Here is a 24,004-nt window from a genome sequence, read left to right on the forward strand (position 1 = left end):
GAGCGGGCAGGGAGGTGCGAGGCGGGCGCTGAGCCGCAGCTTTTCCCTCCCGAGAAACAACGCCGTTCTCTCAAAAACGGCGTGTAACGAGAGTCCGTGGCGTGCTGCTCCATGAGACCCGTGAGCTGAGCCCCAGGGAGGGCTGGGGACACAGTGACGGGCCTGTGGGCAGCTGTGCCACAGCACCCCCGGCCCCGCTGCCCTGCAGAGCCGCCCAGAACTGCTGTCAAATCCTGGCTGCTTTAAAGACGCTCCTGGACCTGTCCTGTGGGCCTCGCATGGCTGTGCCCCTCAGCAAGCTGCCTGCAGGAACACCAGGACATACCTCAAATTCTGTAAATTTTGTTATCGCTGAGCATTTAACCCCCAGTCTTCAAAGTCTGTGTTTCATTCAGGGGAGGAGATGAAATCTGTTAAAAAGATGAAGACACAATTAATGCTGTCACGATAACAAATAAAACGGGCCCTGCAGCAGCAGGCTGGGTGGGTATCGACTGTGCAGGACCCTGGAGCTTGGAGCTGGTTTCAGCCATGAAATGGACAGGAAAGCAAGCAATAGGAAAGTTCTGCACTAGATGAGACATGTCAAATAATGATACAGAAATCGGGTACCTGAGTGATATGCAGGATTATGGCAGGTAGTTTTTGAAGAGGAGCGTAAAAGGAGTTTAAGAGACTTCGAGCTCTGCTATGGCTGCAATAAATTCGGGCCAGGGCCAGGCCTAAGAAGGTATCAGAAAGATAACGGTTTTCATTTGGAAAAGAGGTTGAGTCTGGAGCAGAGATCAATCTCAGCTGTCTGTACAGGAATGGCTGTTGATTTCTGTTTGGAGATACTATATAGAAGAGACATTACTGAAATATTCTGTAAATTGTCTAACTACTTTGTAGCAGTATTCTGCAGATGATGCAAATTCAAAATTCAGTAACTGATTTTCCTCAAATGCCTAATGTTTAATCCCACTTCTCATGCTGGGTTATTTATTAACACTCAGTAAACAAAGCATTATATATCTATGCATATCATTCAGATTGGAAACTTCTTTCCAAAATGGAAAACCATCTATTACTTTTCATTTTATTATTGATTCCTGCCTTTGCATCGTCAGATCTTTTGGTAACACATGTCAGAAACATCAAGGTAAGTAATCAACCATGCATGGGGCTCCCATTCTTCATAGATTAACTTCCTGCTATTTATCAACGTTTATCAGAGATGGCATCCAGATAAATATGTCCAGTATTCAAATGCCACAGTAGGATTTTTCTTGCAAGATTTGCTTGCTAGCATAGCATTCAATATATCTGTGTCCCTCAAAGGTGCTGTTCTGGTTTTCACTGGATCTCTAAGGCAGCACTTCCTCATGTTCTGCTTAAGCTTCTTCAGTTAAGTTCCCAGCCACTATTCCTCACCTCAATAAATTATTTTCCTCTCAGTAGTTACACGCTATGAAAAGTTACAGAGGGCAAATGTCTTTGGGGAGCATTTTAGGTTAATGGGTAGAACAGGACAAAGCAATTTACAGTCAATTTCTATTGATTAGGTAACAGTCTTTGCCAAGACCTTTTCTTTGAAAATCAGGATAATAACATATCTAACATTTTAAAATCAGCTTGAGACTTATTGCTGCAAATTGGAGTTGCCGTGGGTTCTTATTATTTAACCATTACGTGGCCCAGCTATAATGTAGCTTTTTCCTCCTGATTACCATACTACCTGTTGATTTCTGTAGGTCTTGCAATGCTAAAGCTTTTCTAAATAGAAAATAGCCAAAGCTTAGTGCAGTGCTTCATCTGTACATACAGAACACTACAGAAAAGTCCCTTGATTCTCCCAGTTTTGTTATATACTTTATACAAGTGTAATTTGATTGAAATGGAGGAGATTGTCGTGTAGTGTGAAGGTCTCAGTCCCCATCCCTGACTTTGCTCCTTTGAGCAAGCAGCATGCCAGTGAGGAGTGGTGAAGCACAGCTGGAATTCTGTCTGGCTGATGACCTTGAAGCTGTCAAAGCTGCTTTTAAAGCCACAGTCAGGTAAACACAACTGGCAGATGAAATTCTGCTGAAAACTGAACAAAAATCCGATACAAAGATCCCTACATGCACTTGTACACCTTGTTCCTATGCATGCAGCTACTAAGGGTGGGAAAGGTTTTTTCTAGATTAAAAACTACCCATAGAACTACATATTCAAAGCACAGGTAGTGGTGATACAGCCTTCCTTTTATGAATCTCTCATTTTGGCAGCAGCGAGACTCCTACCTAGCTCACGAAGAAGTTTAGTTTCTGTAGTTTAGCTGCATTATGGTCTCTTCTCTGTGATAACCAATTAGCATCACTTGCAATAATAAAATCTTTAATGTTGCTGTGGATTTGGAAATAATATTCCTGCCTTATTTTTCCTATGTAGTGCTTAAGGATATATGCAAATGCCTCATTCAGTGTTGTGAATTCCTGGAGGTCACTTTAAGTTAACTGTATAGTCTTTGCTGAATCTTTTAGTCATGCTGTGTTTGAGTTTCCCAAGCTGTAAAATCAGGGCTTCTTTCAGCAAGTGCTGTCATGGGAGCCCTCTTTTCCCTCCCTGTTTTCTTGGGAGTTCAAATTCCTTTTTTATTCTGCTCTTCCTCACCAGTTTCTATAGATTTTTTGCACCTATATTCTTTGCTCTTGCCACAGCAAAACAGTATTTAAAAAAAGCAGAATTCATTACTGTTATACAACTGAAAAAAATTCCTAATAATTGCCGCAACTGGCAAATATGTGGAAAAACTATAGAAACATTTTGTCAAGTAACTGTAATTATACAAGGTAGAGGATACGAAAATCTCAGTTTGATCTAGAATTGCATAACATTTTTTAATGGGACACTCTCACTTTCTGCCCATATGACTTAAAATGACCTTGATGTGGGTGAGGTCTCTTGCTACATCCAAGTGAATCATTAAGAATGAAAAAACTGTCATAGAATCACAGAGTCACGGGATGTACTCCCTGTGCAAACCAGGGTCAGCTAGAGCACGTAGCCCAGAACCATATCTAGCTGGGTTTGAGTATCTCCATTGAAGATCAGCCAAGTACTAAGTGATTAATACCTTTCACCAAGAGATTTTTCTGTATTTTCTTTTTTAATGAGAATGGCAGGATACCCACCCAAAATATTTATAGAATCAGAACAGAACTGTTTCAAAACTACTGTGAAACCCATAATTCTGATAAGGCATGTGCACAACAGCAATTCTGTAAAAGTTAAATGCAGGTAAAGTATCTTTTAATTTAGGAATTAGTAGTCAGAATTGTAGAATTTGTAACTAAAGGACGTATTTTTGCACCTTTTTGTATTCTTAAACTGCTTGGTAATTCCACTTTAAGGAAAAGCGTGTACCAAATAACCTGACATTTCAGTGACTTTCAGCTGTTCATTTCCTGGAGTCAATACCTTAGTTCATGTTTTGTAAGGGGAAATGATGAGCTATAATGGCAGTATAGATATAGAAAAGATAATTTCAGTTTGGAAAAAGGACAGTTTTGAATTGGTGCATGCTCTACACAGGCATTAAAATAGCCCACATAGGTTTGTGAAACAGGAGAGACGTACACACAGAAATCACCTGTATGGCAATAACGGTTTGGAAGATGAACCTAGGGAAATGTATACAGACCTTTTGGCCAGATTCTTACAAAAGCTGAGAAGCTCCTCCTCCATCCTCACATTATCATAGATTTAATATAGTATCTTGAAAAAAACTCCAAAACAAACGAAAAATAGTGCTCTGTGTCTCAGTTTCCAACCTGTAGAACTCCTAAGTGTGAAAGTTAACAAAAGCCTTAAATCCCCATGAGATGTGTATCTGGCTTGACACTTCATTGTCACCCCTCGATTTGGTGGAATAGGTAAACACGCTTGTGCAAAATGTGACCCACAGGCCTCTTGTAGCCAAAAAAGATAAGGTATTTGCAGCCAGGCTTACGGGAATTGAGTTACACAAGCTGTTATTTAACATGATTCAGTAAGTACATTTGAAGCCTATCCTCTCTTTCAGAAGAGAGTACATTGTGTTTTTGTAGAACTTCTGATATTTTCACCTACTTGGGGAGCAAATATGCAAAAAAAAAGTTTTAACAGGTTTGTTTTATTTTGTTTTGTTTTCCTTCCAGGCAGCCTGTCATAGTGACGGCCTCTCCTCTCTGAATTTCTGTTTTACTTATTCACATTAGAATGAGAGGCTGTTGGGTTGAAACAGGAAAAAATTAGGAGTAAGTCTGAAAGAGCATAAGGATGGGTCTGCCTGATGGTTTGGATGCTTGTATAACTGGACAACTTCTTTGGACTTGGAAGCACAAGACAACTACATAGGTGTTAAGTGATTTATTTCTAAATGCAGCTTTCCTACCTTAGTAATTATTTTTTCCCTGTTTTTCTCTTTACAGAAGCGAAATGTTGATAATGAGTTGGTGAGTAAGGCTTGGTTTTGTCAGGGCTACTGAGAAAGATTTATAGTGACAAGAATATTCTTACTATCTTCACAATATGTTTCTGTGAGTCCAGTCTGAGCAAATGGATATTTCTGAGTGGGTGTGATGAGAGGAGTAGCCCAGCATTGCTTGTTCTAGGCAGTAAGACTAACTGGGCAGTTCCTTCCTGAGCTCTGATGGAAACTCCTGGACAAGGAAAGAGAATAAACAAATTATTTTTAACCTCCTTGTATTTGAATAAATAGCAAAGTTGTTTGAACTCACCTCTGTATCTCTAACAGACATCCAGTCTGTGATGGTTTTATTTTTACTTTTATGTTGTAATTATTTCTAAAGAAGCCAAGAGACCTCAGCTCTGAGGTTGATTCCACTTGGCATCTAGACTCTACTTCAGCAATGCTTAAACGCTTTGATTGTTTGGGGACCTTCTCAATCAACCAGCTAGAGATCAGGCCCACCATCAAACCCCCACGGTTCCTTCCAGTGCTGGTTTTGCTGCAAGAAGCAAACCCTGCCATTGTGGAGTTGCCTATGGAGTTTTATCTGTTGTTACCTCTGCTTTCCTATAGTCTCCAGCAACCTTATGCATGAGTGTTCAAAAGAAAATAAATATTTCCCTACCCACTTGTTTAAAGAAGGATGAGCCCCAGTCGTGAAGATATTGAGAATAACATAAAATGGAATTTGGAGCCATCTGAAATTGTTCAGGTCTATTTTTAAACAAGATGACTCCTTAAATCCCTGCTCTAGGAGTTATCCAATCCACTGATAATTACAGTCACTAATATAGTGAGGCAGCAGCAAGTTGTTGTGCTCTTTGACTTAACCACAAGCAAAAGTCACAGTCTTAATAGAGGAAAAAAAAATGATTCTTAGAACATCAGTGTCATTACTGTGGCAGTAGTATTTTGTTAAAGAGGCTGTAGTTAGAACTTGTGGAGTAGCACCGCGATGGCAGTGTGACAGGTATCCAAGGAAACAACTCTTCTTATGATCAGGTATTTCCTGTTTTGCTTTGGAGTGATAGAATGTCCTGCCTTTATTTCTTTCTATAAATATGATCATGGCTGATCAGTGTAACAGCTAGCTCTTTCTTTGTATGTTTGTTTTTAATTTTTCAATCTACAGGTTGTCAATGGAATAGAAATCTACAGCATGAAAATTGATAGTAAAGTAACTTCACGATTTGCCCACAACGTCATCACCAGTAAAGCTGTCAATCGTGGAAATGTACACAAAGAAGTTGTCTTTGATGTTGACCTCCCTAAGACAGCCTTCATTACCAACTTCAGCATGTGTGTAATCTTTATATTATCGTTAGAAAAGACTAAAAATCTATGCAAATGCAACTGGGAGAAACTGAACCAAAATGTTCATTTTTACTTTGCTATTTGAATAGATTTCTAAATGCCTCCTGGGTAATTTTCTGATTCTATTAACTTAACATGCAAGATACTTGGAGAAAAGCAAATGTTGGTACATCTATAGAAAAGATGACTAATTTTCAGTTATTTCTGTTCATCATCATGGACCTTAGGGAACGGAGCATCTTCTCTGGAGATCCATTCGTCTTTTCAGAAACACCACTTACTTACTCTGGTGTTCTTAAACCAGAGAAGTTCTATTAGTGAATTTCCCTGATTACATTATAGCTTAACTTATTTTCATTTAAAAATCATATTTGAATCAAAGGCAGGAAATAGAATTATTCTTTTACATTTGTACCTTTCATTGCAATAATATGCAATTCTCACACCATTAGGAGGTTTAATTTGGTTTAAACACCTCCATCTCAGCTAATCACACTATGCCTCTTTTATTTTCAGCAAAAAGAAACAGTAACTTCTAGGGCACAGCTATTCTTAATGCGTGCTAGAACTTTTATTGTAGGATGAGATGAACCTCCTATGAGAAATGCCTGTTTAATGGTGTAAGGAGTCTATGGATGAAATGTTCAGCTGTAGATAGCCACATTTGGATCCATTCATTTTGCCGTTACATGAAATGAGATGAGATTGTTGTGCTGCTAAAGTGTAGGAATATGGCAGGTGGAAGTGGTGTTGCCATCAGCTTGGTTTTGATCTAATTAATTTTCAAAGTAAAAATTGGTTTAGATTCTCTTAAGATGCTGAGCACAAAGCTCTTCATTCCAGCCAAATTCACTGACAAGACTGGCTTCAGTGAAAGTGCTCAAACCTTGGCAATATCAGATTCCTGAACATGCTTTTTAGCAAACCAATCGATAGACAGAGAATTGCCTATAGTAACTAGGACTTTTTCATCTGCAGGACAATTGATGGTGTCACTTATCCTGGAACTGTAAAGGAAAAAGAAGCTGCAAAAAAGCAATATGAGAAGGCTGTTTCAAAGGGACAGACTGCTGGTCTTGTCAAGTAAGAATGATGTTGCGTGTGGCTTCCACACCATCATCCCATAGCACATTGTTAGATTGGAAATAGCTTGTTCTGGCATATTTCTGAAGTTTGTTTTTTACAGGACTAAAGAACAATCATTAAGTTAGAGTCATTGCAGTGTAAATTATAAAAACAAAATAAAACTTCTTACTACACAGGCAATACCTACAATTATGGAAAGACTGCTTCTGCAACTTTTACTGACTTTGTATAACCTGTTCCTGGGATTAAGCTCACTGGGAAAATTGAGTGAATTCTACAGTTTTAGTATTATTTTAGCAACAGATCAAAATTCCCATCTTTGTTTTACTCATCTTTGAAAATCATACTCCACCAACCCAAACATTAAATATTGTTCAAAAGGATATTCTTTTTCTTACGCACTTAAATACAGAGCTTCAGGAAGAAAAACAGAAAAATTCACTGTCTCAGTCAACATTGCAGCAGCCAGTAAAGTCAATTTTGAACTCACATATGAGGAACTGCTGAAGCGACAATTCGGAAAATATGAGATGTTCATCAAAGTAAAACCGAAGCAGCTTGTCAGAGATTTTGAGGTAAATGGCAAACTGGATCCAATTGGCTACTGTAACTTAAGAGATGATGAAATTCTTTACAGCTATTGAAAGTGGAGTACCGTGGTCATTCCCGTTGGTTCACAGGTGATGTTTCTAATGAATTGTGTGGGGAGTCCACACCAGTGTGCTTTAGTGCAGGTTTTTATTTGTAAGCCTGACCAATTGGTTCAGCTACTAACCCTCCAAAAGAAATTATGTATGGAAACCTGAAAAAGCCATTATGATGCCTTGGGCTAAAATAGAAGACCAATAACTTTTTTAAATGCCTTTACAGCACAAACTACATTGTTCTCATCCCACCATGACACTACATCATCTTAAATTACAGTGATACATATATCACATTCTAGAATACTGTCTTTTGCGTGCCAAAACTTGTCTTTGATCACTACAATCTGCCTTGCTAAAACCCAGCTCTAAGGCAACATTTTTTCTCCTTTGTATGACCAGAAAATGCTGTGTAGAAATCATCACAAAACTCAGTATCTGTAGAGTTTCTGGAGCATTATTTTAAACATACTATGATAGAAGATTCTGAAATACAGGTCAAAGTTGGGCACAACTCAGAGCTATTGGCTGGGTTATATTTTTGAAGGACTTGAGTATTGACATTTTACAAAATTCCAGTATCTAACTTTCAAATAAGTTATATTTCTCCTAAGGTTTATTTGTTTCTAGCTGTGTTTTTAACTTCTGTGTATAAAAAGGTCTGCTTGGCTGATGGCATTTCCACACACTGTGGATTTGATCTGCCATTATGATTTACAAAAGTAAATTTATTTTTCTTCTACAAAAATCATCCCTCTTTCACATCTTTAGTTGCCTGCTGATCCCCCTGTAAATGGCTATGTTGATATATTGTGGGGTAATCAATGACAATGAATTTTCAATTAATATTTCAGATCGAAGTAGATATCTTTGAGCCCCAGGGTATAAGTGAGCTGGAAGCGGAAGGAACGTTCATCACCAATGAACTACAAAATATCGTAAAAAAAACTTTTTCAGAGAAAAAGGTACAATGACTACTGCATTCCATTTATGATTATTATAATGCTGAAATAATAATGTCAGTGCAAAATGCTGTAGTGGCTAGCAATGAAAGTGAGAGGAAAAACATAGAGAAAATACAGGAAAGGCTTGTCTGTGCAAACAAGCTCTGAATTCCAAGCTGGCAAGTTGAAGGGCATCTCCACGCAGTTCAGAAGCCACGTACCTGTTCACATGATGCTGTACCCAGGCTGGTAGGTCTTGTCCTGCAGCAGGAGTTGGAAACCTGGATACCAAGAGGACCATTTCCTACAGAGGAACTGAGTCAGTAACAAGTAGTTTGCTCATGTGTGGAGCTGGTAGAATCCCTAAGACGCAGACTGCCCAACAGCCTTCTTGAAAGTGTCATTCAGAATGGAGGGCTGAACCAAGGAAGAAGGGGAAGTAAACATATGAAGAAAGTTCTAGATAGCATCCTTCACATATCAGTTATCCATCAATAAATATATGTGTGTCAATACAAACTAATACCTAAGCTGATAAAACAGGTTATTCTTATGTCTGTGAATATAAACATACTAGTTTTACAAAAATGCAAACTTCTTTGTGTTCTGTAGAAAATTTTCAGCTATTAAGGTTCAGATGTAATGAAGGCTTTTCTTTTCAGGGCCATATCTCTTTCAAGCCAACCCTTGATCAGCAGCGAACCTGTGCAAATTGCTCACAGTCTCTCTTGGATGGTGACTTCACTGTAAGATATGATGTGAAGAGAACAACTCCGGATAATTTACAGGTAAATCTGACAGCTGGAAATTGTTGAACAGCTTAGCTTGCACAAAGTCAGGGGAGCCAGCTGTTACCTGAAGGACAAGGAGCTGATAATGACAATACAGCTGAAAGCAAAGGGGCTTTTGCCAGCCAAGAGCCCGCTCCTTGCAGTTCCTGAGCGAGGCAGACCCAGAGATGTCAGTGAAATCAGCTGAGAGTCCAGGTCATAAGGGGAGTTTGTGGTGATGAGGCAATCCGAGTTCAAGGTGAAAAGTCAGGCTGCAGAGTGGGATCCAGATCAGCGGAGTCCATGGACAGGAACAGGTATGGCTGTGGCACAGCTGGAGACCAGGTGTTCTTGCAGTGTAGCTGAGGCAGGGACTAAAGGCCCAGGCTTGTGCTTAAATTGAAGCTCCTAGGCTCATGGACAGAGGTGAGACTGGTCAGGACCTTTAAAGCTTGTTATTCCACTCAGCAGCTAGACACTAAATGAAAGAAAATTCTTCTTTATCCATTTTATCTTTATGATATACAAAAATTGTTTGTTGTTTGGTTGGATGTTGTTTACATTTTATTTTTCAGATTGTCAATGGCTACTTTGTACATTTCTTTGCACCGACAAATCTTCCAAAGTTGCCCAAGAATATTATTTTTGTAATAGATATTAGTGGCTCAATGTCTGGAAGAGAAATAGAACAGGTAAGTTACCACATTACTATAAAGTCCCAATGGACAAGCCTCGGTTGTGGTGGAAGGGACATAGTGGCTTAGAGTGCATATGCATGGCTTAAGCTATATCAAGTGGTTTTATGCTGAGATGTTTCTAATGCTCAGCACCATTAGTACTGGTTTGAAGTGTTAATGTAGAACAAAATTCTATACATTGAGGCTATATTTACTTACTTGTAAATGTTATTAGTTCAAAACTGTCAACATCAACATTTCCAGAAGGCTCTGTCACACGTACTGGACAGTTCCAAAATTAAAATGTGCATACAGTACTATGCAGTATTTACGTTGTATTTCCATCTCCACTGGGATGCAGCAGCTCTTTTCATACTTAGGACTCCTCATTCTAAGCTAATGCTCAGAATTTTCAGGTTTTGCTGCTGCATGAAAATAGTCACGCTTGCTTGCATAGGAGCATCTCCACCAGCCTGTAGCTACTCATTTCCCATCACTTTCAATTTGCAATGCCCGCTTACCTCAGTGTAAGCAAGGAGCCATGACATGAGACCTGATTTTCCTCTCAGCTACAAAGATTTACCAGGTGGAACTGCAACCGGCTGACTTCACTAGAGTTACTCCGTAGTAGACACAGGGACTGGCAAGGACAGAACAAGCTCAGAATTTTTGCACGACACCCTGTGTAAAACTTAAAAATACCCAAATGCTGAGAGATGAATCACATAAAACCTCTAAGCACCTATTTTGGTAAATGTTGAACCATACGTTTAAAACTCCTTGGCTTATAGACAAGAGAAGCACTTCTGAAAATCTTAGATGACATTAAAGAAGATGACTTCTTCAATTTCATACTGTTTGGTAGTGAAGTACACACCTGGAAAGAAACACTAATCAAGGCCACTCCTAAGAATTTGGATGAAGCAAGGGCATTTGTTCGGGGCATTGACACCTCAGGCAGTAAGTACTTTACTGGACTTGCCAGTATCTTGTTCTGGAAATTAATTTACCAATTTGGTCTGTGCTTTTTAATCTTTTTTTTATTACTGATGAGACACTCCAAAAGTTTAGTCAGAATATGACATCTGCTTTTTCTTATGTTTCCAAAGCCCAGATACTTTACTGTCTGAACCTTCCCCTGCTTGCAAACCCAAATCTTCCATTTTCATACTGTAATGAGATCTCATCAGATTCCAGCAAAAAATGAGCCTTTATTTTGACTGTTTGTGCTGAAACCAAATTTTTCTGTCTACTGTGCAGTGACAAATTTACATGGTGGTATAATGAGGGGAATCAATATGCTGAATGATGCTCATGAACAAAACGTAGTGCCCAAGAGAAGTGCTTCTATAATTATCATGTTAACAGATGGCCAACCAAATGTAGGTAAGTTTGTGTTGGATGGAATAATAAAGAGAGTGAATTAACTAACAAAAAATGTTCTGTTAAAATTGGCCTCCATCTTTGATTTCTGGATGTTTTCGCGATTTAAATGCTACTATACCAGCATTATACTACTAAAACAAGTTTTTGGTAATGCCTCCTAAGAAATCCGAACATGACCAGCCACATTTAATTTTGTGATAATTTTATCTATTTATGAAGAAAACTCAAACTTTTTTTGGCTTGATGCAGGTGTATCAAACACTCAGGACATTCAGACAGATGTAAAAAAAGCCATTGAAGGAAAATATCCCTTATATAATCTTGGTTTTGGCTATGGTGTTGACTACAACTTCCTGGAGAAGATGGCACTGGAGAATAAAGGATTAGCCCGTCGGATTTATCCTGACTCTGATTCAGCTTTACAGCTTCAGGTACAGTAACCACCCCTTAAATTAGATGAGAGATACATTAAGTCAGATAACTATACAGGTGTTCTTATTTTGAAAAAATGAAAACCTCAAAGTGTAATCTGCTACCGAGATACTCAGGAGCCTGCTGTAATCAGAATTTTAGTTGCATTTAATTGTTCCCTTCCCTTATATAAGCAGAATGTGGAAGGACAGTAAAATGGAGACACTGTGGACTATGGAAAAGGGTTCCAAACTTGGCATAGCGTGACATGAGTCATGGTTCTGAAGGACACAAAATTGCTGCAATTATCATATGTCCTGTACCTCACAGATCATGTAGGTCATGTCATGTCAAGGGAGGAGAAGGATGACAGAGCATAAAGGCTTTGGATATTCTGTCTTTAGGAACTTAATGCAAGCAGGTGTACCTTACCATATGTCTGAAGCATTTTATAGTCATATAAGGCATGAGAACAGGTATAGGCAGTACAGAGTTGACCTTTTTTACTTCTCACTTTCCAATAGCAGCCATTCAAAAAATTCACCAAAGAATTTAGATACTGGATTTCACTGCAAGCTCTGCCAAAATCAGATATCTAGTCTCCTTTGGCTTATGTTGTCATTTCAGTCTCTGCAGAGAATAGATCTAGAAACTTACTTCTAACAAATGGAGGGGAGCTTGGGATCCCCCTTGATTAACATTGGTGGATCTCAAGATCCACAGCATTTTTTTCTCAGATATTTTTCCTTTCTCCTAGTGAGACTGAAGAATTTGTATGTCCTTTCTCATTTTCATTATTTGTAGATTTTTAGGCCTTATACTCTGAGATTTAACTGAATATTTAAATATTTCTTGTAAAATACACTTTTGGTTTTCATCACTGAAATAGCGGGATGTTCCTGGCTGCAGACCTACCTATGAATTTACCTGTGAACTAAAGAAACAATGTTTTCCTTATCTTTTTTTATCCCATAGGGATTTTATGATGAGGTGTCAAATCCCATGCTCACAGACGTGGAGTTAAACTACCCAGAAAATGAAATATCAGACCTAACTAAAACCACTTTTAAGCATTTCTATGATGGGTCTGAGATTGTGGTGGCTGGGCGCTTTATAGACAGCAACCAAAACAGTTTGACTGTAGATGTGAGAGGTGAAGGCGTAAGTATGGATTCCTTTAACTTAAGTAAGATACGCAAAACATCAATGTTCAAAGCTGGCAATACTTAAAATATTTGCTGGTATTTCTTTACCCAGTGACAGGATGTGTTACTGCATATGTGAAGAACTAAATGTGCCAAAGTAATTGCTTTTAAAACCACAAGTTACTTGCCTGAGTCAGGTGTACTAGGGTCAGTCTGGAACAACTTTGTGCAGTGTGACTGGATTAGCTTTGCTAACAGGTTTGTTGGGGTGTTTTTTTGGTTGGGTTTTGTTTTGTTTTATCCAGTTTAGTCTCTAAATACACTACCTGGTTATTTCAGGAGCCAAATGTTCAGTGTTCACAGACACTAGTCTTCACTGGGTGAAGAAAAATAGAAGTCTACTTCTAATAGGGACTGAATGATCCAAATCCAGCTCTGGATTCTGTAAAAATATTTGCCCTGATATTCAAGAAACACAACACAAACATTATAGATTATGTTATCATAAATACTGTGAACTGCATATATGCCATATACACTGTGGTGTATTAAATATATTATAAGAAATTAGGTATGTTTCAAATACAAATAATGTATTATTAGTAAGTTAGCCATTGTGTCTGCTTGGACATGTACCTATATAAAATCCCTGTCATAATCAAAGTTCTATAAATCCTGAGGAGCCAAATTCTAACGAACAAAAATGCCGTGTGAATTTGGAAACCCCATTACGTCCTATAGCACACAATACTAGCTTTCACAGAAGCAACAGAACAAAGAGGCTGATACAACACTGACAATTTCCTGGGCAAGGGCTGTGTAGGACAAGACTGTTTTTCAGTTTCATAAGATTTTCAGATGGGAAGATCTTCATTTTGGGAGGTTCTGGAAGTGTCTGGCTACTTATGATACAAAGAAGTTTCCTTATTCCTAACAGGCTAACGACGCCCTGTCATATACTGCACAACAGGATGCTGAGCAAACAGCTAAAGCTTTCCAAGAGCAACAATACATATTTGGAGATTACATTGAAAGGCTCTGGGCTTATCTCACCATTGAACAACTCCTGGAAAAACGGTAACTATATGTAGAACAACATCTTCCATGAATCCGTTAAGCCATCTGACTGGTGCAAATTCTAGGACGTGAAGCCCAAATTCACAGCACACTGAGGTGCCAGTGGAAAAGCATAAAATTCAGTAAGGAAAATCCCCCAACCTATTCTCCTCCCCAGCCTCAGTATTTCTGTTGCAGGTTGCAAATGAAACAATTTCAAATTATTGCTAATACAAAACGCAGTTTTGCCCTTTTCTTGGATAGCCAGCAGAATCAGAAGTGCTCTCCAAGAAATATTCTTTATTGATAAATTTGCTGCAGAGAAATGACGTTACTTCAAAGAAAAATATTTATTCCAGAGTTCAGTGAGTAATGTAGCAATCATTGATGCTGGGAGTTTGTCTGTGTTCAGTATTGCAGCTACAGGAGAAGAGAAGGAGAATTTTACAGCTGAAGCCCTGGATCTCTCACTAAAATACAAGTTCGTAACGCCACTGACATCCATGGTGGTAACAAAGCCAGAAGACCACGACAATCAAGATGGGATTGCTGATAAACCCATTGAAGGTATAGACATTTTCACAATTTTAATTTATTTGGGAAGCCAAATGTTCCTTTGGTGTTCCCCTAAAGAAAGGCTTTTGTGTGGGCACAGTTTTAAAAATGTTTCTGAAAAATCTGCTTTCCAAGCCTTGCATACGTATGGTTTATGCAAAATTACTTTTCATCGTAAAGCTCATTTCCATCAAACCATCTTTTGTTAGTGAATCATACAGACAAAAATACTATAAATTGCAAATAATTGCATTTAAAGCTAAAGATATAAAATTTACATCAAAAAATGAAAACCAAGAAGCATTTCTAATCTAATAATCCACCTATATTCAGTTGACTTCACATCACTTTCTCCTTCATTTTTCTACATACTTCAGCTTAGTGTAAGATATAGTAACATCTTGCTACATGAAAACAGAAAATTTGCATGAGATCTTCCTTGTGCAGGATATCTCAGTTTGGAAAAAGATGGAGATGACAGCTGTAAAACACAGTATTCATATATATTGCAGAAAGACAAGCAGTTATATTGAAGGCGCACAATTTGTTCTCAACTGCTCTGATATTATAGTTTGGCTAATTATTAACTCCTTGCTCAGTAGAGCAAGTTCAGCCTCTGTGTTTAATCGGTGTGAAACAGAAGGACTCTACTCCTCTTTAGGAAAGTAAAGTAAAGCAAACGCTGTCCACGCAGTGCACCCCAAAGCCCCTCTGCCCTCATCTGTGTGTGTTCTTGGGGCCATCCTCATCTCTCCCTCATTCAATGGGTCTGACAAACCTCTTGTGAGGCTTTTCAGTCTCCTCTATTTGCATCCATTATTGTTTTTCCCAAAACTTTCGCTTCGTGCCCCTGAAAGTTCCTCCCAGGCTCTGTGTGGGCTCTTTGCTGGCTTCTAGATGAAAAGCTTTCTCATCTCCTGCATTTGGCCTGGTAACTCACAGCATAACAGAGATGCTTACTGGAGGTTAGTGGGTTTTTCTTTCAACCAGAGTAAGTCCTGAAATCAATTAATTGCTAAGTGCTCTTCAATTCTGAATAATTCTTCAAGCATTCCGCTGATAAAATTTTTGCATTATTTTTCGTAACCCTCATTATGAGATACTGACATAAAAACACTTCTTGTGTAATTTAACATTCAAGTCATTATACAACATAATGGCTTTAAAGTTTACAGCTGAACTCCATGAAATGGAAAATCTTACCCAAAGATCTGACAGAAGTAGCATCTACTCAGAGGGATCTTCAGCTCTTTGCTTTGCTTTTCTAGGTACTTGCAGTACAAAGGCCCTTTTCTGGAGTTCTTTCCAAGTAAATCCTCTTTGTATACAGAAAGTATAGAGCAGTAATAGGAGAAAATACTCAAAACACTGCTGCTGTAAAGGAAAAGAAGAAAATTTTTACACACCCTAGAATCTAGATTCACAAATAGGATTATTGAATCATCCAGTCAGTATTAACAGAATTATGCAAATGCCTTGAAAACCACAAAAGTATAAAACCAGTAAGGAACATTTTGCAATGAGGAAATGGCATAACAATAGAACAATTACTAATAGTGCTCTTGTCACATGCTTAATTAATTGCCGTTTTGCTGCCCAGCAAAAGAGCTTTTTACTTTCAGTGAGTTTCTGTTTGATCTACAAATATTTAGTTTTGTCATTGGGAAGAAATGGAATTGTAAAATACTGAAGATACCTGGTTGAATTGTCAAACAGTTTTTAATTTCTTTCTTTTTTAGAATGTTTTAACAGGGTCTGTTTAATCATACAACTGAAACTGTAAATTTCTCTTTTCTTCCTTTATTTCTTACCTGCCCACGATAACAGCCGAAGGTATGTACATTTCTTATTATATTTACTTAATATTTTTAACCATTAGAGATTGATTTCCTGCATCACTTACTTGATCTAACACATAATATTGTCATAAAATTCTTGGTGAATAAACAAGACTACGTTATAAATAGATTGAAAATTTTTCAGCTGGCAAAGTTTGTAAATACCATTTTCAGTGTGGTTGCTCCTTTCTCTGGTAACTGCAGCATCCCATCATCACTGATTTCAGGCCCAGCATGACTCAGTTGCTTCCCAGGTTGCTGATCCCAGGTACCTTGTGGAGCCGTCTCTCGTTACAGAGGTGTCTGCACTGATGCTGGGATTGCTACTTCTTCAGCACAGCTCTGTCTGCAGCCACCTCTCTGTAGTTTCAGCTGTAAAAAGAGCAGAAGACTAGAAAAATGTGGAAGCGGGTGGGTAAATCTTACTGACTTCCAGTAGCACAGTTTAGAACAAGGTGGCACAGGGGAATCAGAGAAGAGGAGGTTGTGCCAGCCCCTTAGGGAGCAAACCCCATGCTTTCAGAGGAGGAACATTTTTGCTGAAAAGTAGGGTGTGCTTTCTGCCAATTTATGCCGTCTGCTTTGTTGCAGTACTAAATAAACTGGCTTGAGTAGTTTTTCTTTTTTAAAAATGCTTAGAAACTTATGCCTAATTACAAGATTTGGCAGGTGGTTTTGGTGAGATAGATTCTTTTTTATTCTTTCTACCCTCTAAAATAACATTTTCTTTCATTCACAGCACAGGATATCACAGCTGCCATGCTGGGTAAGTCATTAGCTTAAGTTTCTGAATGAAGTAGCATCTATCAATGGAAATTGATTCAAACAACAAAAATTACCAGAGAGATAGAAACTGCATTTTCTGGGTTTACAACTGTATTTTAACAAATGCTACCGAATTCTGCTCACTGCTAAAAACACACTTAAAGGTTGAACAATGCCAGATGAAAAAGTTTCAGCTAAATAGCTTTTAGGGAGTAAATGCCAGTTCATCAGACCACCATTTTTTCCTGAAAGCTGTTTGCAAAGAACGGAGGATGGACTTGAATTTGCATGTCCTTTGGAATTAGATAAAGCAAGGGACTGTGATGTCCATCTCTGGCTGAATTAATATGTTCAGTTACTTATGCAAAATGAAACTGTTTTATTCAAGAGAAGGAAAGAGACAGCAACTGATCCTTCAGATTGCTGTTTGGGCAACCGTGGAAATGGTGGTTTGGTTTAAGTTTTTGCTCTGGAGATTAGTCTCTGTCTAGCTTTCTCAAGACCTCATTGAAAAGACAGATTCATTCCAGAAAAAGCAGATGTCAAAACCTCAGAAGTTTTCAACGGGTCATGTTGCATTTCCTTGCTTAATCCTTAAGTCTGAGACATTTCTATCCTACAGATACATTACTTGGCTCTTGTAGAAACCCTCAAAGCAGTTTAGACTACAAATACATTTGTATCCTGAAGCTTTGCTTGATTCAGATGGGGCACAAACCATCATTCCATAGACTATATGCTTTAAAAACAAGGATGGAATTAGCAATTTACGTAGCATATTAACTTCCTGACATCTTGCATGTAATGTACAGATAATGTGTAAATATTCCATTTTGGTGTGAGTTTTTCTAATTTTTCTTTTTTGTCTGCAGCTCCACAATCTTTCTTATATAGTTCATACCCCACATGGCATACTAGTGGTGAGTAGTTTAGGTCGTGTCTGCTAGAGGGGGAACAGAAGAATAAGAATAAATTGCACAATTTTTATGAGTCTTTTAGAGAATTCCCTCCCACAAAAGCAGCCATTCTATTTCTTTCCAAGGGACTAGTATTTTAATTTAAACATCTCTAAATGTTTTTTAAAGATCAAGTCACTGAGATTGCATATGGTCATTTTGTTAGTCCTCCTTCCCATTGCTAGACCTTGTGTTGGTAACTGCTTGTTCTCTGTTCAGGTGACCTTCTCACCCTCGGTAATATTTTCATGGCCCTCAGAGATAAACACCACCTTAGAGGTGGCCATTCTGAACCTACAATCCACGTGCCAAATTTTGTAGTAGTCAAGAAACGCAGGATATATGTCACATACCTGGGAATGGTGAGGAGGAAAACGACGTAGTTCACTCTGGGGAGTTGTAGCAGCTTCCTTGGGTCCCCACCACTCCGCTGGAGGATGGGCTGGACTAAGCTGGGCATACAGCTTGTGCAGGGGCCAGTTCCTGCTGGTCCCCAGCATTTGCAGTTCTATTGCCACAACATTAAATGTTGGTGCAGAACTGTGAACCTGTGTATCATGATACAAATACCAGTGATTTGCCTTTACAGTTGATGGAGATCCACACTTCATTATATCGGTACCACAAAAAGGAGATGCCGTTTGTTTCAATATCAATGAAAACCCAGGTGCTGTGTTAAACTTAATAAATGACCCAGTTACAGGTGAGTTTTTAATTTTTTTTAAATACAGTATATCAGGATACTTATAAGAAATAGCCATTAAACTGAAGACATTTTATCTCTTTAATACTGCCTAAGCTTTTTTTCCAGCAAAGTTAGGAGTTCCTGTAGCTGTGACAGGGTACCATTACCATGACTGTGTTCTCACTTCTTGCACCAAAATGAACTTTCAAACTTTGTTTGAAAACCACTGTGAGAGTTGAGAGGCATAATTTGCCTCAGTGAGTAGTAGTACAAGCAATAAAATAATCCTTAGAATTCCATTTCATGGAATTCCTGGTAAAGAGAGACCAGTGTCACACAGTCTGTTTGTGGCCATCACAGGCTCTTTGTGCTTTAGGAAATATTAAACTTTTCTCAGTAAAGTGATTGTCATCCTTGTGGAAATCCACAGAACAGCCACCAGAGCTTTATTCTACTTTGGCATAAATGTGCACAAGTAATTCTGATCTATTTTTTAACTCATATTTGGTTCTCTGAGTTGTTAAATTTCTATGACACTCCTTGACATCAGTTGATCATGTCCTATCTGTAAAACAGTACTTGATGTGTCCTTTTTATATTAGGCATCACAGTCAATGGAGAACTCATTGGTGATAAGAGGGCAAATAGTGATGCAAAGATCCAAAACACATATTTTGGAAAACTTGGCATTGCAAATAAGCACCTGGATTTAAAACTGACAGTAACTCCTGAGAAGATCATAGTACAGAAGGGCAATGAAAAAACAGGTTTCACCTGGCTTGACTCAGTCACTTTGCAGCAAGAAGGGTAAGGCTTACAAAAAGAATAGCAGCTCCTGTATTACTTTCTACACTTTTTTTAGTGTCAATAATATACTTCTAAGATTTGTCTGAATATACAAGAGAAATTTATTCATGTCCTGCTGAATTCTGCTCTCTACTTTGTTTTCTAACTGCTGAATATTTATTAATAAATTCCTCTGCTTGGAATAAGTGAAGAATTTTCCCTGATTTTCTATTAGTATGATTAAGGTAAAACTAGATTGGGTATTGTGCTTAACACAACAGTGTCTTGCAAATACTTAGAGTGACTTTAGACACAGTGTGTAACCTTTCAAACAAAGATATAATAATTTCCTGTAAACAGTCTCCATTTTAAGAAACAGAACTGGTGATATTTGTAGAATAAGTACATTTTACCCTGTCAGCAGGTATATTTTTGATGAGATTTATCTATTACAGAATCGTTTATACCTGTCAAAAAGGAAGTTTAGAGAAGGAATGGCCAGCATCTCCTCCTCCTCATTTATGTTTTCATTGTGTACCTGTAACAAAATTGCTACCTTCTCAAAGCATGGCAGTGCCACAGCAAGAGCACCAGAGCAAAACTGTTGTTCATACTGCATTCTTATTTTTTTATTATGATAGCCACTCTGGCGCTATCACTAACACAAGCAGAAGCAAATCTTCAGTATCCTAGCACTAACCTAGACAGTTTGGGAGTTGTCTTTTCCGAAAAAGAAGAGGAAGAGGTGTCAGCATCCAGGCAAGGAAGTGGTGGTTTTATCTGTAATGTTTTTATTACTGAGCCTGAGGTGCTGTATCTACATGTCACTAACCTATCTGTGACTAATTGTGCTGTTATAGGGCAGGTTTTGGTAGAAACACCTTGCTGAAAAGTTTAAAGGCCAGGTAGCCTTTTCCGGTGTAATTTGGTATGAGATGGACTGTCTGGGAGCGCACACAGATTCACATGGACCAAACCAGGCAGCAAAACCTCTATTTTAAAAAACACTGAGCAATTTATAAAGCCATGTTTGTTTGTTGGACATAGTTTTTTTTCTCAAGTTTCTTCTCATTGCTGTTAACTCTGGGAAGCACAATGCTCTAAGTCAAGTTTTTCTTTTTTCCTCAGTTTAACTTTGATAATCAATAGAAAAAAAAATCTGGTGGTCTCAATGGGCAGCGGTGCCTCATTTGTTATTGTTTTGCACCAAGTATGGAAGAAACATCCTCTCCACCAAGACTTCCTAGGGCTGTATACAGTGGGAAGTGATAAACTGTCTGAACAGACCCATGGATTATTAGGTATGACTTCATTTAATGTTTTCGTGTTTGTCGTTCCATATGAGACTACATCATTTGTAGACACAATCCTGTACTTAGCCTTTCTGAACTGAGATAGCAGAGGAAGCTGAGATGACATTGATTTGCCATATTAAAATTTCTGACAATATATTCTGGGCTCAGATTTATGCATTATCTTTTCATCAAATCCTCTGCTGCTCCTGAAATCTGTAGCATCCATTGTCTTCACTGGCATCTCGAAACCTCTCTTATCTTCCTAAATCCAGCCTACAGATATGGATTTTTTTGTTACTACGCTATTCTTTCAGTCTCTCGGATAGTCTGATCTCTCCTTTCATCTTATCACTTTTCTCCTAAGCACAAGCACTCTGAGAAAATACAGTAACTGATTTACACAGCTCATCACTGTTTTCATCATCTGTGACCTCACTAAGTGATCTAAAGTCTATGCTCATTATGGCACTCAAAGCACCAGCAGCATCCTGCACCAGCCCAGACAGGGCAGAAGTGTGTGAAAGCTGATCCTGGCAGGAGAGCAAAAATTCCCTACATGTCAGCCTTGTTCTAAGCATATCACATCCCAAAATTTCAAAGAGCAACACATGCATTATTTGATTAAAAAAAGCTAAAGACTCGGATGATACAACTGAATAGACAAGACACAAAGTGAGGATATCTTGAAGGATATGTAGAAAAGAGCTTATCTTACTGTGCATTCAGAAGCTGGAACTTACATCCAGAAGATACGCATAGAATTCTGGTGAACCACAGGCATAAATTCAACCTTACATGAAACTTGGTGTTTGCTTATCCATTCAAAAACCTGAGGGAACGTGGAAAACAGCATAAGAATGTAAAAATTCTGGGGTTTCTGTTTGGTTTGTTTCTGTTTTATTGTATGCAACATGCCTGAGCTGGTAATTGTGGCTTCTATTTTTAGGACAGTTTTTCCGCCCCATTGACTTCACCATACTTGAAATTCATCCTGGGTCTGATCCCAAGAAACCAGATGCCACAATGATTGTTAAAAACAAGGAATTAACAGTAACAAGGTAAAATATAATTAAGTTCTTAGCAAAGACTGAGGAAGAATTACCTGTCAAAGAGCAGCTTCTGCTTCGAGCCGCCCATGACTGTATTTTCTCTTGCAGGGGCTGGCAGAAGGATTTCAGAGGAGATCCTGCACACGGCGTCGACATCCCGTGTTGGTTTGTTCATAACAATGGAGCTGGGCTGATAGATGGTGTTCATACAGACTATATTGTTTCCAGTCTGTTTTAAACAACTACAGCTTCCTGTAAAGTCACGGGTATACAGAGTCTGAAATAACAGTATTTTTCAGTGTTTAAAAACTATTAAAAATACATAAGCTTACTGTGTTTGGCAATGCTAAGACAGAGTTTTGCTGCATATTTCATCAAATGTTAAGTGCTAAACAGCTATTCTGCTTGTGTGCACAGATATCACTCACCCACTGAAATATCCTCATTTTACTGAATAATTTACTAGTTTTAAAATTCTGACTTAAAACATTACTTCGTAAAACACAATGAGAACATTCTATCCAGTTTTAAATCAATAACTGTGTGTCAGGAGTGATTTAAATAAAAGCATCAGTACTTAATGCCTTGTTTTGTTATTCCAACAGCGATCAGTGTTTTCCTTCCAGTTTCACAGAGCCCAGGATGCCAGATGCAGTTTGAAATTCACCACGAGAGGACAGCTGACAGCCCAGCATGTTTCAGGATCATTCAGTAGCACTTCAAACCATCGGGCCGCTTGCCTGTGCAGTGCTGCAGGCTGGCTGACTCTTAGCATCCAGGAGTTCTGTACTTTAGTATTTTAATGGGGGCCTAACTTTTGAATGCCCGTATCTTTATAAATGAATTAAATATCACAGTTCCAAACAGCACTCAGATTCAAGTAAGAGTAGCTGTCTTTTGGACAGTGTCTTTTTTTTATAAGAGCCTTACAGTCTTCCAGTAAAATTCCTCCCTCTGTTTCCATAACAGGATTTACATATGTATTTCAGGACAGGTAGTGTCCCATTTATTTATATATTTATTTTGAACTGGAAGAAATTATGAGCTACTACTTCAAAGCAAAAAATAAGCAGATTGCTTAGCTACTTCGAGTTTTCTTTTAATCAAATCAGCCATAGCAAGGCAATTGTGGCCTCACAGGGCGAAGTAGAATGTTTCCTACTGTTCTATAACAAGGAGAGAAAGTCAGTGTGTGGGAAACTAGAATGCACACACAAAGAAAGAGGAGTGTAATGGGGAAAAAAAAAAAGAGATGACATAAGATGTCATGGGCTAAATTGGAAGAGCAAAGGTAGAGGTGAAAAAAATGCAACAGAAAAATCAAAGAGAAAAAAAAGAGGAAAAATACACTTACTGTTAAATTTATGGAAGACACAGGCCTCCTCCAGGAATAAATTCCATTACTGAAAAGTTTTATAGAAGAAGAAAAAAAATCAATTCTTGCAGGGGATGCATATGTCACAGTGGCTAGATATCTCTGCCTGCTAAATTCAGACAAAAATAATGAAAGAAAACAGTTGTTTCTTACAGAAGATAAGTTACTGAAAAATGAGGAACGCAGGGAGGAAAAAAAGGAAAGAGAGAAGACCAGAAAACTGAAACTGGTAAGGTTAGGTTTACATGGTTCTGAATTTTTATTGCAAGATAAGGAATTAGATTGAATCAAAGCAGTGATCCATTGTGGATCCCGAGGCAGGAGCTGTGGGACTGCCCATCAGGGCTGGTCCCAGACTCAGGGCTCCTTTGGAACAGAAAACCATAGCCAGACACAGCAGATCTTGACCTATCTAGCTGGCAAAGTTCAGGCACAAGGTGATGGTGGGCACGGCCTCAGCCAGAGCTTTCATGTTTAAGTCATGGGGATGAGGCCAATCTCCGGAGGTGGCGGGAGCCTTGTCAGCTGTGGCTGAATTGTCAGCCAAAAGTTGATCTTGAAGGCTGTTGTCTGCTTCTGCGTGGCTTCTGTGGCAGCCTCAGAAACTCCCACTTACACTGCTGGAGATAGAAAAATCCCCTTTTTAATATGTAGTTCTTCCAAGATTGCTGCAAGATAGGAGATAACTGGAAATGTAGTTAAAGGTGACAATAAGGAGAAAAAGAAGTAGCAAACATATGCTTACAGTCAGATAAATTTTACTACTGCCACTGACTGGTACAATGCTGGTTGA

At 38.5% G+C, this 24,004-nt stretch overlaps 1 protein-coding gene across 1 annotated transcript; it reads left to right on the top strand.

Moving 5' to 3' along the window:
* Nucleotides 1-1,051: 1,051 nt before the first annotated feature.
* Nucleotides 1,052-22,384, top strand: LOC309443419 (inter-alpha-trypsin inhibitor heavy chain H3-like; the record flags this gene model as incomplete). Its single annotated transcript, XM_082060342.1, has 21 exons — nt 1,052-1,141; nt 4,434-4,457; nt 5,607-5,773; nt 6,767-6,871; nt 7,287-7,449; nt 8,373-8,483; nt 9,125-9,250; nt 9,808-9,924; nt 10,701-10,869; nt 11,170-11,295; nt 11,545-11,726; nt 12,682-12,867; nt 13,789-13,928; nt 14,320-14,607; nt 17,020-17,066; nt 17,938-17,985; nt 18,611-18,724; nt 19,309-19,513; nt 20,621-20,793; nt 21,734-21,845; nt 21,945-22,384. The coding sequence occupies 21 exons, from the start codon at nt 1,052-1,054 to the stop codon at nt 22,072-22,074; spliced, it is 2,823 nt and encodes a 940-aa protein (XP_081916468.1). The 3' UTR covers nt 22,075-22,384.
* Nucleotides 22,385-24,004: the final 1,620 nt, after the last annotated feature.

This window comes from Streptopelia decaocto (assembly GCF_964273445.1).
Source record: "Streptopelia decaocto genome assembly, chromosome: 8".
Taxonomy (NCBI): Eukaryota; Metazoa; Chordata; class Aves; order Columbiformes; family Columbidae; genus Streptopelia; species Streptopelia decaocto.